We start from the raw sequence: 16,084 nt of genomic DNA, 5'->3' as shown, positions 1-16,084 counted from the left end.
GCTCACCAAGACCGTCGATCCGGTGTCGCTTACCTAGCGATAGTCGCATTTGACAATAGAGGTATTAAATAAATGTAACATTCGAAACGTATAGATATTTGGATGGGGCGATCGGCGAGCCTGTATAGGAATGACCAATTCGTAGGTGTTTGTATGCGTCCTGGCGTCTTCGACTCGCAGCCCGAGAAGCATGCGACTTGTCGATTGGAACAGCAGATGGTTTTTCAAACTAAACAGTTGCATTCGACCAATTTGCAGAGCTCCATTTGGCAACGTGTGTTCTGTGAATAACGATGATGTCACATCGATGTATTCGACATGTTGCAAGCGAGACGAGTTTTGATGTGAGAGCCGGCTAAAACATGCTAAAAATTTTGTTATCCATCTAAATATGTATGTAGATAATATCTGAATATAATATATTGGAAATGCTTTTTATGTAGGTATGTATGAATTTGAATTTGCTTTATTTGTGTATAATTATGTCCTACAGCAATGGTTGCGAACCTATGGCTCGCATTTAAAGAGAGAAAAAACTATAATAATAATAAAATACTGTAAAAAAATAGCAGGCAAATACTCTTCAAGAATAAGTTTTACATTTAATGTAAATATATATTTACATAGGTCGGTCCTTAGACTTTATGCGTCACATATAATATTATCGCACTAACCTCATCAGGCGGCGGGGAATGGCGCACCGCGAACCTCTAATATTGATCAAATTCAATGCTTGAGACCACTTTAGCTAGAGAATGCCTCATCTGAACGGATCAATTCTCATGTCAATTTGTGCAATAGGAACCAAACTAATTAATACATTAACAAACAATTTCATTTCTACCAACAAAAAATGACTGCACAAAATAAGAAACAAAAACTTGGTGAACATAGTAAGGGTAGATAGTAATTCACAAGAGAAGACAGTTTCAAAATTGGTGGACTGTAATGTATGGCGTAATTGAAATAAGTGATAAAACTATATTATGTGTACTATTTTCTGTGAGTGGTACCTATCTAGATGCTAGAACATCATCATTTTTTTAGGATAATTTTTAAAAACTATTTTTCCCCATGAAAAACTGTAATAATATCTGGGAAATTTTGGCACGCGTACGTAAAAAGGTTACCAACCCTGCCCTACAGGAAATTGAAAAGTTCATTATTTTTAAAAGCTTGTACAATTGATATTTTAGACTTCATAGTTTAACCCGAACCCGAACATTACATAATTATATTTTCGCTACACGATGGAAGCTCAAAAGATTTATTTAGAAATATTTAAAATTTACAGGTAGAAGCATACCCAGAGCCCCTCCGCTATTGGGAGCGTGCTGACGGCCGTCTCTTGGAGCCAGCAGACAGATTCCGGCAAGAAGTAAACGGAGGACTTATGGGCAGCGGTAGTGGGGGTGGAAGCGTCACGCTAGGATCTGGAGGCGCACCATATCGCTCTCACATGAGACTCAGGGTCTTGAGGATCCATCCGAGTGACTTGGGACAGTATTACTGCATCGCTAAGAATGAACTTGGACTAACCAAAGGAGTGTTTACTGTTTACGGTGAATTATTAATATTTCTGATTTACTTATTATATGAGATGTTTCTGTTGTTGGAGAAGATGTGAAGGCTATTCGAATATTATCTTCTTCTAAATCTTCGATGACGAAAATACCCCAGACAAATGGACCGAATTAAGTATCGTACCGTTGTGTCCCTCAGGGAGGAAGGCAAAAGAAACAGGTAGCTCAGGTTGACAGGAACCTGATGTGGTTTGATGGTGTTATCCTTCCTTCGTCTCCTTACCAAAGACTGGACTTCTGTGCAACTCCTGAGTAGTATTCACAGCTGTTACGTTACGTTAAAGACCGTTGTCTTGAAGGTAATTATTGTCAGAGCGATTTACCTTCAAGGAAGTATTTAGACTAGATGGTGAGAAGATGATCGGGAAACAATAAGCTTTCACGAAAGTTAAAACATTAAAGTATATTCAATGGAAATGCGAGTATATTATACAACGGACAAGATATTCGCGTTACAAAGGTAAAAATAATAGACGAAGGGTGCGTGGTGCGTGTCCATTTTTATACATGTTTGGTGATATCATTTTAATTAGTTTATTAACACCTGTGTGTGATATCCGGCGTAGCTCCATAGTCCAATGAGCGTCTGATGCCCTACACTTGTGTTTATCAAGTTAAAATATTCTGTAGGTACTGCATCATATTACATGGATATTGTTTATTAACCCTCATAAACTTGCAAAGTTTGGTATGTATAACCTACTCTGAAACTTGGGAGGTTGTATAACAGTACGGAAGACCCCGTGCAAATATACTGGTTGTTGCTGACTAGTGGATTGGTACAAAATATTTGGAGTTAAGTCTTGTAATTATTGTAGTTTGAATCACTATTGGACTTTCACTACCTACCTAGTTAAGCAGGCTACTAGTTACTGTAGTTGTACGTGATTATTAATTTAAAATGCATCTGTTTAAATTCCTCCAGAGCAAGACCCATCACTCGGAACCCCACCACCGATAGAAGGAGTATCAGGTCTAGCCGGCGAAGGAATGGAGTGGGGTGCTCGTCCTCCACCACTGGCAACTTTGGAGGAACTGTGCCCTATTTCCCCCCCTTGCCCCAATTGCCCAAAATGTTCTGACCCCGCCCTGTCTCTTTCTGATCTTCTGGATCACCTGAGGATCGAGCCGCTCGCTGGCAGAACATACAAAGGATTGCCAGCTAGAATAACAGGTGTGTATGAACTTAATATGCAGTTACAGGTTCTTCAAAATTCAGATACTTTCTAATAATAAATATTCTTATCGGTTTCAGAATGTCATTCTTTTAGCAAACTGAGTCTGAAATACTTCATATAAATTTTATATAATATAAAGGGGTAGGTATATTATTATGATATTGTTTTTCTACATATACTACAGAACTAATAATGCAACGTTTCTTTCTCTTGAGTAAATTGGGCTATCCGTAGGGTAACTAGTCGTCCAGTTTTTATGGGACATGTACATTTTTTTTAATTAGACCACTGTCTCAATATAAGTAGTTGGGATACTTAAATGTCATGTATTTACAGAATTAATGACAACAATCTATTTTCATAATGATGATAATAATTATAGAAAATATTACCTATTTCAAAATGTATGGATATTTTGTGTGTTGCCAGCTATACATATTCTAAATTCTGTTGATTAAACCATAATCGTCAACATCAACATTTTTACTGAATAAAATAATATATTCTTTTTTGAATTCATATTTATATATATTTTAAAACCAAAAATTATTTCCTAATGCAGATTGCAATAAAACAGATTATTAAAAAAAAAATAGATTTCTGAGTTCCACAATTATTTCAAAAAGACGAAAAACTCAACCCTAATCAAAATGTTACTACCCACTACATTTTGTAAAATAAAAGACTGAATTAATAAAAAAAACGTAATTTTTGGTTATCAACAGAAATTCCAGTTATCAGAATCTTGAAAAATGATTCCCACTGAAAATGTCCACTATTCCTAAGCCTGACATATGTATCCATTTAACAATTTCAATAGGTAATTATTTTATTTTGTCCCAGTTTGAAAAAAATAATTATGGTAAGCCTACGTATTCCTAAAATCTAGCCACTCAAACTGGCCAACTCTTGTCAACTGTACAGTTTAACTACCTTAGTATTCATTTTATTTAATCTGTAACCTATTGTTTACAACACATGGTTATCTCACATAATTTACTTTGTAGGTAAGGGTTAAAAAAACACAACGCTGCACACTCCCGTTGCATTTGCGGGGCGCGTTGACATGGATAATAATAATTGGTTGTTGTGTCTTCATTTCGCTATAACTTGCAGCGCTGTGTGTCGTAGCCCTGAGGTGGTGGTATGTGTTAATGATGTTGTATCCTTTCAGATTGTGTACTGTATGCCATCGGCAAACCAGTTTACCATCGATACTCTGACATGAACTTTGGATCATGGATGAGGGACGCAGCGATTAGTGGTGACCCAACCGTAATTAATTACTTCATTTACTGTATGCTACCTAATCATTTAATTTTATTGATTTATTTAGCACGTCTTTTATTATATGAATACGTGTATCAAATAAGGCTCTAAGTACCAAAAAGTAGTATTGCCTGTAGTTACAAAATACAGAGTCATTGCAGTAAAATTTCACGAAGCAGACCTTTTGAAAAATGTAGTTTTACAGTGTGAATCAATCACGGCAGCTTCTATAATTTTAGGTATTAAGAACTCGCAAGTGTCAACACACCATCGTCAGTTATTTTATATTTAATGCCGTTGACCACTGCAGTGCTACATACACCATTATAAATAAAATACGCCAACGGACTTACAACGTCGACGGGTTTAATTATTTTGCTGTATTTTTTTGACTTGCTTAAGGCACTTAGACTATAGTTATTGGCGTTGGTATGTAGAACATTTTTCTATAAAAATGTCAGTTTTTATGTTTTTGGTACTTAGCGCCTTAATTAATACACGTATTCATATGTTGACCATTCAATTATACTGTCATTTCTATTATGTATTCAATAACAATTCATATTTTCTCTGTCACCTTTAAAATCTAGTAATTTTTTAAGACATAATAATGCCTCCTGCAATGGTTACGAAATGTGTCATTGACAACACCATTTATCACAAACAGAAACACAGTTAATATCATTAATTTAATTAAAACTCTCTGCATATCTATTCCAACTACGTAACACCATAACACCTTTTCGTTACTTTCCTGGATCTGAGATAACACCATTGTATTACGGATGTATTATAATGTACAATACAGCTATTTAAAATGACTGGCACCTTGGAGTTATGCAAATCTTTGAGTTCGTATCCATCTCTCATCTTTCATGCGAAGTCACGCCTGCAAATGGCAGGCTTATTTTATTAACTTAGACGGAAGATACGATGTTAACAATCGTTATTTTTGACGTGTTGTAACCCCAAGATAGTTAACGCTTGGATTCCATCATAAGATAATTTCTCATAATTTTTCATGATTTTGGAATTAGGTGTTAGGTACTTTGAAACAGATCCGTTGCTCTATATTGGTAGAAACTTTTTCTGTGTTATTAACTAAATAGGTTTTTAACAAAGTGACACTATATGATAAATGGTGCATACAGCTACATTTAAGTCCTATAGACACGTTCATCTATGTGACACACCGGGTCATCGATTTAACCTTATCGAGTCAGTTAAGATAAAAAAATCCAGAGGTTATCATATTTATTTATTCGTATTATTATATTTATTGTGCGGTTTCCCCCCCGCTTCAGCATCTTAACACTGTATTCCCTATCGTTCCCTCCCATTGAAAACTTGCAACGGTCAAACACGATGACACAATGCTTTTCATCAGCGAGCGACGTGACGTGAACGTAAAGATGAAGCAGGATTTTTTTATTATGTTGCAACATAGTCAAAGTCCAGGAACAGACTCGACACCTTACCAAATATAAAAATTCAACTTTCTAATATTGTGCCTGATATCAAGAAGATTTGCAATTCAAGGACTCAAAATCATCAAAAACATTAAGAACCTCATTTTCTTATACTTATATATGTTATGTTTTAAAAGTAATTCTTGTTTTTTTGAAGAGGTTTCTTAACCCCATGACTTTATAAATTAAACTTAGACTTTATTAACAATTAAATATTTTACATTTTTGCAAAAAATATCTGTGTTATAATTAACCGCTTGAATCTTGAATAACACCTAAGCGAACCTATTCCAACTTAACCTGACCAAGAAAATATCTAAAGTTGTAACAGTTTCAACATAATATTTTGATGTGCTTTAAATTTTTTCAGGGTGATAAAATATGGGTGACCCGAGAAGCAGACAACAAACATCTGTTCGAGTTTGCCAACAAAACTTCATACAGAAAAGATATGGAGACCAAAACCTACAATCTTGAACAAGACTATGTGGTATGATTAATTACCTGCTCAGTTCTGCTAGTGGATTTTTCCTTAGATTTGTTACTAAATTTCCCACTTGTAGTCAGTAAGAACTGAAGTATGTATTGATACCTATATATTTATGGTGTCCTCCGAAAACAAACCATAATAATACAGAGCTCCCCAAAAAATCGATTAATTACTAGTGTTATTTTATGTTTTATCTCAAAATTAGCTATAAGATTTATTGCCGATTGCCTGTCGAGAATGGGCTGGTTAAATTCCAGGAAAAGCAGGCCATAGGTGCCAAGCCATGTTACCTTATTCGGTGACATCGATAATAATAGGTGTCAATACCTGGATCTGTGAGATTTGAACTGTTACTGGACAGACTTTATGTTAAATGCCTTCCTGGGGGTCTATTCTATACACAAGGATAGAAGACCGACTGGTCTGTTTCTTTCTAGACTGCTTAAAACACGTTTGTACACTTTTTGACACCTTAACTTACTTACCTACTATTTATCATTCTCCGCTACAACTCTTGATTATTAGACTCGCCCTACTTGCATCCTCATAAGAAACAGATGATGGCGATGGACTAGTTTCACAGATATATCAGTAGATATTATTTATTCATTTCGATACTAAAACCAATAGAATTGTATCAAAAATTGGGTGGGTCTGATAAATACTATAATATTCAAATAGGTAATCTTAATTATCTGTCATGTGATGTCTAGTAGTTCCTTTGAGATAATAATTAGAAAAAGTTGTGTCCATTACATTATAGGCCTAGTGCGATCGCTTGTAGCTGTGACAGGTTGCATAATATACATGTAGTTGTCTCCAACGCGATAGTGGGTAGTATAAACTCAACCATTACCATAGCATATTAGCGCCTGTAGATGTGCATGTATTTTCTGGCAGCAATAGTGTGTATTTTAAACTATCGTGACAATAACTGTTTACATTTAAAAGTGCTGACTGTCTCTTGAATTCATTCTTTAAGAGTGATCGAGACGCGGTGTTGTCATTTTATGGTAGTGTTTGACAGTTCGTAAAAAACGGTTAACCTCAAAATGAGTCTCTCCGTGGTGTAGTTTCTTTTTTTGCCAGAAGGTTCGCCACTATCGTTCCACATGAAAATCGTGTCGCATGAAAATTCAGAAGCTTCCAAACTTTTTGATTCATGCATGCAATCTTGCAACTGCAGGATAATACATGTGTACACGTACATTTTCTTGTTATGGCCGCAATAATGCGCACCTACTGTCAGCAGTAAATCCATGCACGTGTAAACGGGGTATATTCGATACAGCAACATTGTGTGCGCAAACATCCCATACGAATAATACCTATAATAATAAATGAAAAATCAACTATTCTTATAATCATACGTAATAATTATCTATACAGTATGTATTTATTTCAATTACATAGCATTCGGGGCTCCTTCTACAGATATTAGACTTAACTTATTCTAATGTATCCACAGGGAAATGGCCACGTGGTCTTCAACGGCTCTCTTTATTATCACGCTGGAGGGAATAAAGCGTCTCGTTTAGACCTTGGAAGAGGTCGTGTCAATGTCATGCTAGAGGTGCCAGGAATTGCGATACCCCCTTCAAAGGCTCTTTACTCTACAGCCCACACTTACATGGACTTCAGTGTTGACGATAACGGACTTTGGTTGATTTACTCAATGGAGAATTCTAATAACACTGCCGTTGCTAAGGTAAGTTTATTTTTAATTGGATGTTTACAGATTTATAAAGAGTGGTTAGTAATCATAATTTTATACGGAGTCGAGTCGTGGACCCTGAAGGCAAATGAACGGAAGGCAATTGATGCTTTTGAGATGTAGTGTTGGTGCCAAATGCTTCGTATTTCTTGGACGGACCAGTCAATCATCCAGAGACTGCAGTTAAAAGAACGGCTCTCAACAATATGTCTGAGACGAATTCTGCAGTTTTTTAGACATATTGTCAGGCGCGGACCAGACAACCTAGAGAGACTCGTGGTTTTGGGTGACCTCCAGGGAAGGCGAAGCAGAGAAAGAGCATCTGCGTGCTGGAACGACCAAGTGAAAGAGCTGACTGGGGGGCACCATCCATTCTGCCCTGAAAGAAGCGGAAGATCGAGAAGGATGGAAAGTCTTGGTCGCTCAAAGGATGATGAAATTCAAATGTGGTCACGATCCTCAGCCATGAGTGTACGACCATTATTTTTATATACATATTATTTTTCGCATTTATTATCCGAACCGTAATTCTTTCTTTGACATATTACTATTTTAAGAAATGCTTGCTCGGTCATCAAAAACCAGTCTGAAGCCGTATTACTTATATTTCTTTTAACAAATACATTAGTCAATAAAATTAAACACAATATAATAAATAATACGTAATCAACGCTAGACGATGTTATTACAAACTACTTTATTGATTATTCGTGAGGATGCTCTCATCTACATCGCTATAACTTTAAATTACATTTATTTTTCTTTTCACAGCTTGATCCAGATACTTTAAGTCCGCAATATATTTGGAATATATCTATAAATCATCACAAGGTATGTACATATATTATATTAGTTATACTCCATTTTTAGACTCGACGCTTACTACCACAGAACAGATAATAAATAGAATTCCAATAGGCTATATACCAATACAATAAATTTTTACGCAGGGTTTTGAATGTGTGAGTGTCCTACAAAAATTAACCACGCATTATAGACATGCAATAATGTGTGTAATACACCAATATAAAATGAGTGCCAATGCATAAACCAAGAGCAGTTGTCAGTATTCAACGTATGACGTATTCTTGACATGTATTTAAATTTATCCCATATTCTTCCTTACTCGAGATCGGTTGCTTGCTTCTTCTTACCCGTTAGGTATGTCTGTTCCCATTGGTTCCCTGCTTACCACTCTCATGAATAATTATCACGATACAAAAATTGTATACTTTTAATTTAAAAAATGAGATATCTTTATAGGAGGTTAAAGAAACACCGTATTTGTACATTTTCAACAAATCAGTAAATCTCATAACATTCCCTTTAAATACTTATAAGTCAGCAGATTGTCAACGACATATGTAACAGAAATTGTTACATAAAATATCACCTTTGGCAAGCCTAGTGTAACAGTAACAATAATTATAATATTACACTTATAACACCTGTACCTACACTAAATGGATTTACTTGCACCAATAGTATGTGTTTTAAACTATCGCAATAATAACTGTTTACACGTAAAAGAGCTGACTGTCTCGCCAATCTCATTCTTCAAGAGTAAGTTGTCATTATATGGTACGGTTTGACAGGTGTTGAAAATCAGTTAACCTCAAAATGAGTCTCGTAACAGTTTCGTAACTATCGTTCTACTGCGCAGACGCAGATATCGCACAGTCCAATTGTCGTGTGAAAATTCAAAAGCTTCTGAACTTTTTTAATCCATGTATGCCATCTTGTAATTTGCGTTTACACATGCATATTTTTGTTATGGCCGTGATAATACGTACTGTCAGCAGTAAATCCATGCGCGTGTAAATGGGGTAATTGGTATTATTTGTACTACTGAAACCGAGAGATATAAATAATCTTCGGTCCCATTTTTACACCAAAATTAAAGCTACCTAATTATCTACAATTAAATGCGTGGCTTGTATGTTGGAAACCCGCATCTCTCAAATTCACATTTTATTTTTTCGTCGTGTCTTCGTATCCACTAAACAGTAAATAAAAATTTCTGCTTCAATGCAAAGCATAATGAGTTATATGCACATACCATTCTGCGCACGGGTCCAGTCCATGCTTTGGATCAAACAAACATTGAGAAAAATCATAATACCGTTGTTTCCATTGCAAATTGTATAACTACAAAATCTCAAGTTTTCAGGGGAGCATAAAAATAGAAAAAAAAATGTACGGCATTTGAATGAATTCAAAAAAGATTTTCATAATTTCAACGAAAATGCAATTTTTGTGAATTGTGTTATTTTGCATGTGTGTAAAGGCGATTTTTGCGGTTTTAATTATACAAAAATGTCAAAAACGCATATTTTGCATAATAGATATACAATTTTGCAATAGAAACGACGATACGATGTTTACCAGATGCAATATTCTAATCATGGCTTCAAATGCAAGCACTACATCATCGTGCTACCTAATAGGTTGCGCGAATCGCTAAAGAACATTTCACATAAAAAAAAAAACTGTTATTAAAACCTAGATGAGTCAATGACGTCGCATATTTGTATCTTTAATAGTGTTTCTTCTTCACTTAGGTAGGGGAGATGTTTATAGTGTGCGGTGTCCTCTACGCTGTAGACTCGGCGACCGAGAGAACAACGAGGGTGCGACTTGCCCTCGATTTATACAGAAATACACTTCTAGATGTAGCTTTGCCTTTCACCAATCCATTTAGGAAGACTACAGCCTTATCCTACAGTCATCGAAATAAGGTAAGACTGCTTTTTTTGACCAATAAAATGATAATACTAAATATTGTCATTGAGCTGTTAAAACTTTTGATATGACAACATTTAAATTTTATAGAAGCGTCATAATTTACTTTATAAGCGCGCGCATGAAAGTAGATATGTAAATAATGTGTAGTATAATCGTCATAATGGAGTATTTGTAATGCTCTTATGAGATTACTACGTGCATTGTATTAAAATCAAATTAATTATATATTGAATAAATTGGTTGAAATATTGGATATTATATCATGGAGTTGCTGCCAAAAGTTGGTAAGTCGATAATTTAGGTATTTAGAGTTAACAATGGATTATGTGTCCATATAAATATAAATATGTGTGCTAGAAAAAAAATTCAAGGCCATCCGATATGTAGAATGTGCACATAAAGCACTGAGAAATTAGCATTATGCCTGATTTTAGAGGGCATGTCAAACTTCAAATTGCAATTACTCCATAAAATGATTTCGAGACTTACCAACTTTTGGTAGTAAATAATGTGATAAATATATGTGATGAAAAATACTAATAAACTATGTATATTATCTTAATATTTTATTAAGTACCTACTGTAATTTATATTATTTGAATTCTTGTTCAGAGGAATTTTAATGCATTAAAAAATAAATCACCAAAAATATAATACGTATTTTACTGTTCATGGTATGTACATAGAATACTGAGGGTTTTACTCAACTATGCGGTGTATATACACCAATGATGGCCGCGTGACTTAAGCGTCGGTCTATAGCGTTGTGGGTCACAGGTTCTAATCCTGGGTCTGGCAAGTACACATACAGTCTTTCAATATGTGTATGAGTCAGAGTATGGTCCTAATAGGTTAAGCAAGTGGCTGACATCCATTTCTCGTAAACACTAAATCTGTTAATCTGCCCATATGATCTTATTAGGATCGGACATGGTCGGAAAAAAAAGTGCAGTGTAATATAAATAGGAGATATAAAAAAAATTCGCTTTAACAAAATCGTCACAGTTTCTAATATTAAATGTTATTTTATGTAGTACAAATAGTAATAAAGTTTCCACATTCAATGATTTCATACGATTTAAACGTGTCATTCGTAAACATTCGACACATTGTAATGTCATTAATAACGGATGGAATTATAAATCGATTAGTTCTGTTCTTGGTAATTGCCGTATAGGCATTATATTTAGAAACTTCTTGTATCAATATTATTTTACGAGTTAAGAAAAGCAATCGCTTACTAGTTCGTAATCACTACAGTATTGTATTGTATATTATTAGATTAGATGGCATAAAATTACTGGGTACATGAAAACTTTTTAGATGCAGTTATTAATTTTACAAAATATAGCTTTATAATCTTTACTGACATAAGCGCTAATTTGTCTTCAATTCCCAGGTTTTATTTAGGTCTTAACACGATCAAGCTATGTGTGACAATCAACGCTCCCTTTAAAGCTTATCTGCACAGGAAGGAATGGGGCTTATAACCAATTGGCACGATCAATAATTATTATTGATATACATTTGTGACTGTCATCGGATTCCTTTAACCCAGATCTCAATTATAATATTATTATTTATTAAATATTCATTTTTCACGTACAATTAGTCAGTACCTATATGTAATATGATTTTTTAATGTTATGAGATAGTATCTGCAATTACAAATTAATATTATTTCATAATAATTTCAACATATTATTTCATAGTGCGCCGGTCAATAAATAGCGGGTCAGAATCGATTGGACATCTCACTCGATTACAAGTTTACATTAAAGACACATCGTACCGAATTACCGTTATATTTATTATGTTGCATCGATTATACCCTTGTAGTTATTTGAAACAGTAAATAAATTCTTGCCTCCTCCATCATCATGAACAACTACTACCGTCTTTCATCTGCTATACCTATCCTCCATTGAATTAATAATATAATCATTTGCAGGAGCTATATTCTTGGGACCGGGGAAACCAGCTGACATATCCGGTACGCTACCATGAAATCGGATACAATATGACGTCACAAGTCGAGACTGGACTCCCGAACACACAACTTGCAGCTCCTCCTGACGATTGATAGTTCTATTTCAATCAAAGACTTGTTTTACTAATGTTACATTTTAATATATTATTGAATACGTCAAATATGGTAGATAATGATATATTAGTATTGGAATAACTTTTATTATAATATCGAAATTTCAAACTACAGACCAACAAACTTATCTAATGGCCAAAAAGGAACTACGAACTACCATAGGACGCCATTTTGAAAATGTCAGATTTTGTCCAGTTACAAGTCTTGATTGGGTAGTTTTAAACAGTGGCTCCCATTCTTCAAATAAGTTTGTAGGTCTGTACAGTGGACAGTTATTTTCATTATTTTTCTGGTCAAAAATTAGACATGCGTACAATATTGGACACAAACAATATATTTTAATTCCTGGTATTTTTTTTAAGATTGTCTTGTTTACTTTATGGCTGTCTGATATATATTATGTATATGTATTCAAAAACTCATTCAAAGGTATAAATAAAGGAGACATTCGAATCTGTATTATTAAACGTTGTTTGTGGAGAAATTAATTCACCAATACACATTTTTTATATCTCAAGATATTAGTATTCTTGTGAGTTTGGTTCAATAAGCTTGTAAAGCTGGTTACATGTAAATTGTACATATTACATTTCACAGTGAGTTTTCTTATCGCAAAGAGTTAAATAGATTATGCGTTGTTCGTGGAACATTGCAGACAATACGCGATTGGAGAACTACAAGGTTCTAAGTGTTTGCCCTTGATGAAACAAAAGTAGCAATGTGGCAGCTTAGAATACTACTTCATTGTTGAGTTTGCTTTCTCAAGGACGAATACTTAGATCCTTGTAGTATTAGGCTCGCGAATAATGTACCCAACCTAACATAACCTAACAAATAATCCAGTATATCGGCTATTTTCAAAATTTATTTGCCGCTGGCATAGATAGGCGTAGGATAAACCGGCAAGAACCATGTTTTATTTAGACATGAATTTTATCTCAGTACTATACGACCCAAAGAGGTTGGATGGTCTTTAATATACGACCATATATTTCCGATGCAATAAAGTGTGATACGGCAAACTGCATACATACAATTTTCTGGACACGTGTAAAGCTATCCAAACGTAGGTATAATATCTCAATTAATGAATAATATACCTATATTAAAATACGAAACAAATAGTTTGTCTACGTTTCTATAAATATCAATAAAACCGGAGGGTTGGAACAAACCCTTTTTTGATTTGCTCCGCTCCGGGATCTAATACTTGCTCCAGCTACACTCCAGGGTCTGCTCCGCTACGGGTAAAAAAATTTAATATATATTATATGCATGGCCCCCACATCCTGCAGCGGCCCCCCAGGCCAGGATCTTTGTCGGGCCCCCCTACCTATCGCTAGGGTTGAAAGCTCTACAGAAACGTTTTTCAAATGGTGTTCCAGTTAAAATTAAGGGTATTCAGTGTATTTTTAGCGATTTTATGTATTTTCCAATAAATCCACTTGATTTATGAAGTTTTCAAATAGATATTCGAAAACACACGAAATCAAAATTTGCATCACACAATCACATAATTTAAAATGTTATCAAATATTCTTAAAGTAAAATAGCGCCACAGGCGACTTTTTTTACCATTAGAGCAAATTTATGATGACTGTATGTTTATCTCACTTATAAGGTAGACGCGCCACGTGGGCCCCCCCAGAGCCCGGGCTCCCAGGCTAGAGCCCTGTCAGCCCCCCCTTTGTGGGGGCCATGAATATATGTATTTTTTTTTTTTTTTTTCGACCATGTCCGATCCTAATAGGATCATATGGGCCTCCACAGAGTAGAGGTTTGTATTAACAGATTTTTTTTACGAGAAATGGATGTCAGCCACTTGCTCAACCTATTAGGTCCATACCCTGACTCACACACATATTGAAAAACAATATGTGTACTTGCCAGACCCAGGATTCGAACCTGGGACCCACGGCATGATAGTCCAACGCTTATGCCGCGCGGCCACCGTGGGAATGGGAATATATGTATACAAATGTTAAATTTTTTTTTAAAAATAAGTGGTTTTGAAATAAGGTTTATTATTCGTCCTTTTTATTATTGATTTTATTAAACAAAATTGCTGACAGCAAATCGTTTTTCATTATCTGCCTTCTCTGTCAAAATTGCCCATTGCTTCAGTGCTCCATGCCACACTCCAACGCTCTGGATATAACAACTCAGTTTCTCGACAGATATGTATGTAAAATAATGTTTTAATTCATTTGAAATTAAATTCAACGTAGAAGTACATGGTAATAGTAACTATGAACTTACCACATACAGCTACCACGTACCTATGTCAGTTCAATGGGCTCCATATAGGTCTTTCGTAAATCTAGAGTATACAGTGTATCCGGCAATGATTTGTTCGTCAATCCTATTGACACATTATAATTTATTATTAAATAATATACTCTCTCTTTTTGTTCCCCTTACTCCATTTATAGATTATTCGATTCCTGTGCATTATGCCCAACATGAAATCTTTTCAAACCTCATTGTGTATTTGGATATCTGTTCTATTATATTATATCGGTTTATTATATAACATTACTTTTCTCATTCGTATGTTCCTTTAGATATTTAAATAAAATTAAGTATTGTAATTTACGCATCAGGGTGAATAATTTTAAACATATTATTATTATTATTTTGTAATCAATTACATCTATAAATAATGTTTAATTGTAATAAGATTAATGTGAAAATAAATATAAGTTATTCTAACAATCCTTTTTTTTCTTAATCCTGGTAAATTTAACCGATTCCTATGCCTTCAGCGAGTTTCCTCGCTCTATGTGGCCGTGATCGACAGGCCGCACATGCAAATTTTGCAAATTATCTCGTCTGACTTTAAACTCAAATTACTAGCCACTGTCGATTGATTTGCATAATCTAAGAGATTAAACACAGAGTGACTAAAGCCTCAATTACATTGAGCTTCTTTACAAGCTGTTTATTGGCGAATTTAAAAGCGGGCGATTCAGCTACTGCGATTTGATGATTACACACAAAACTTTCCATTCGCTGGAAAGCCACAAGCCAGCCACTATTTTGACGGAACGTAGTTCGTTTTTTTACCAGGAGGTTGGTACTGCGCTCTACTGCGCAGACCCAGTAGGCCCACACCCCGGCGTGTAGCGTGTAAAGTTGACCGGCTTTCAACTATTCTCGGTAGAGTGTTTACAACCTACTTATTAACTTATTCGATGATTACACTGGGCGTCTTTACAGGCAGATTGTAAATTCGCCAATAAACAGCTCGTAAAGAAGCTCAATGTAATTGAGGCTTAAGCCACAAATTATCGATATTACAGCGATTTTAGTAAGAGCTTTGCTCTACATTCAATGTATGTCGTTTAAAATCTGCAGCCTGTCAGATACTGCCATAGTAATATCGTGAGGCATAGAAAAGGTAAATATTGCAGCCCCATTAATTTACCATAATATATCTGAGTCAGCGCCGTCATCGACGTTGACACTCCTCAACGGGTTTCCGGTCTGCCGCAAATGTCGTTTGTTCAATACGTGCGCACTACCTGTGGTC

At 35.1% G+C, this 16,084-nt stretch overlaps 1 protein-coding gene across 1 annotated transcript in view; it reads left to right on the top strand.

Moving 5' to 3' along the window:
• Positions 1 to 15,151, top strand: part of LOC147074275 (uncharacterized) — a 34,573-nt gene extending 19,422 nt beyond the window's left edge. Inside the window, exons 9-16 of the mRNA XM_085944071.1 lie at positions 1,295 to 1,562; positions 2,509 to 2,757; positions 3,936 to 4,036; positions 5,870 to 5,989; positions 7,458 to 7,697; positions 8,475 to 8,534; positions 10,265 to 10,441; positions 12,400 to 15,151. Of these exons, the coding sequence (XP_085800197.1) occupies positions 1,295 to 1,562; positions 2,509 to 2,757; positions 3,936 to 4,036; positions 5,870 to 5,989; positions 7,458 to 7,697; positions 8,475 to 8,534; positions 10,265 to 10,441; positions 12,400 to 12,531 (1,347 nt within the window). The 3' untranslated portion in view covers positions 12,532 to 15,151. The remainder of the gene's footprint in view (positions 1 to 1,294; positions 1,563 to 2,508; positions 2,758 to 3,935; positions 4,037 to 5,869; positions 5,990 to 7,457; positions 7,698 to 8,474; positions 8,535 to 10,264; positions 10,442 to 12,399) is intronic.
• Positions 15,152 to 16,084: the final 933 nt, after the last annotated feature.

Source organism: Rhyacophila brunnea, unplaced genomic scaffold, assembly GCF_057557595.1.
Source record: "Rhyacophila brunnea isolate RB1 unplaced genomic scaffold, BYU_Rbru_1.0 scaffold_16, whole genome shotgun sequence".
NCBI lineage: Eukaryota > Metazoa > Arthropoda > Insecta > Trichoptera > Rhyacophilidae > Rhyacophila > Rhyacophila brunnea.
Note: the sequence above shows the minus strand (reverse complement) of the source record. Positions and strands in the feature narration are given on the sequence as shown.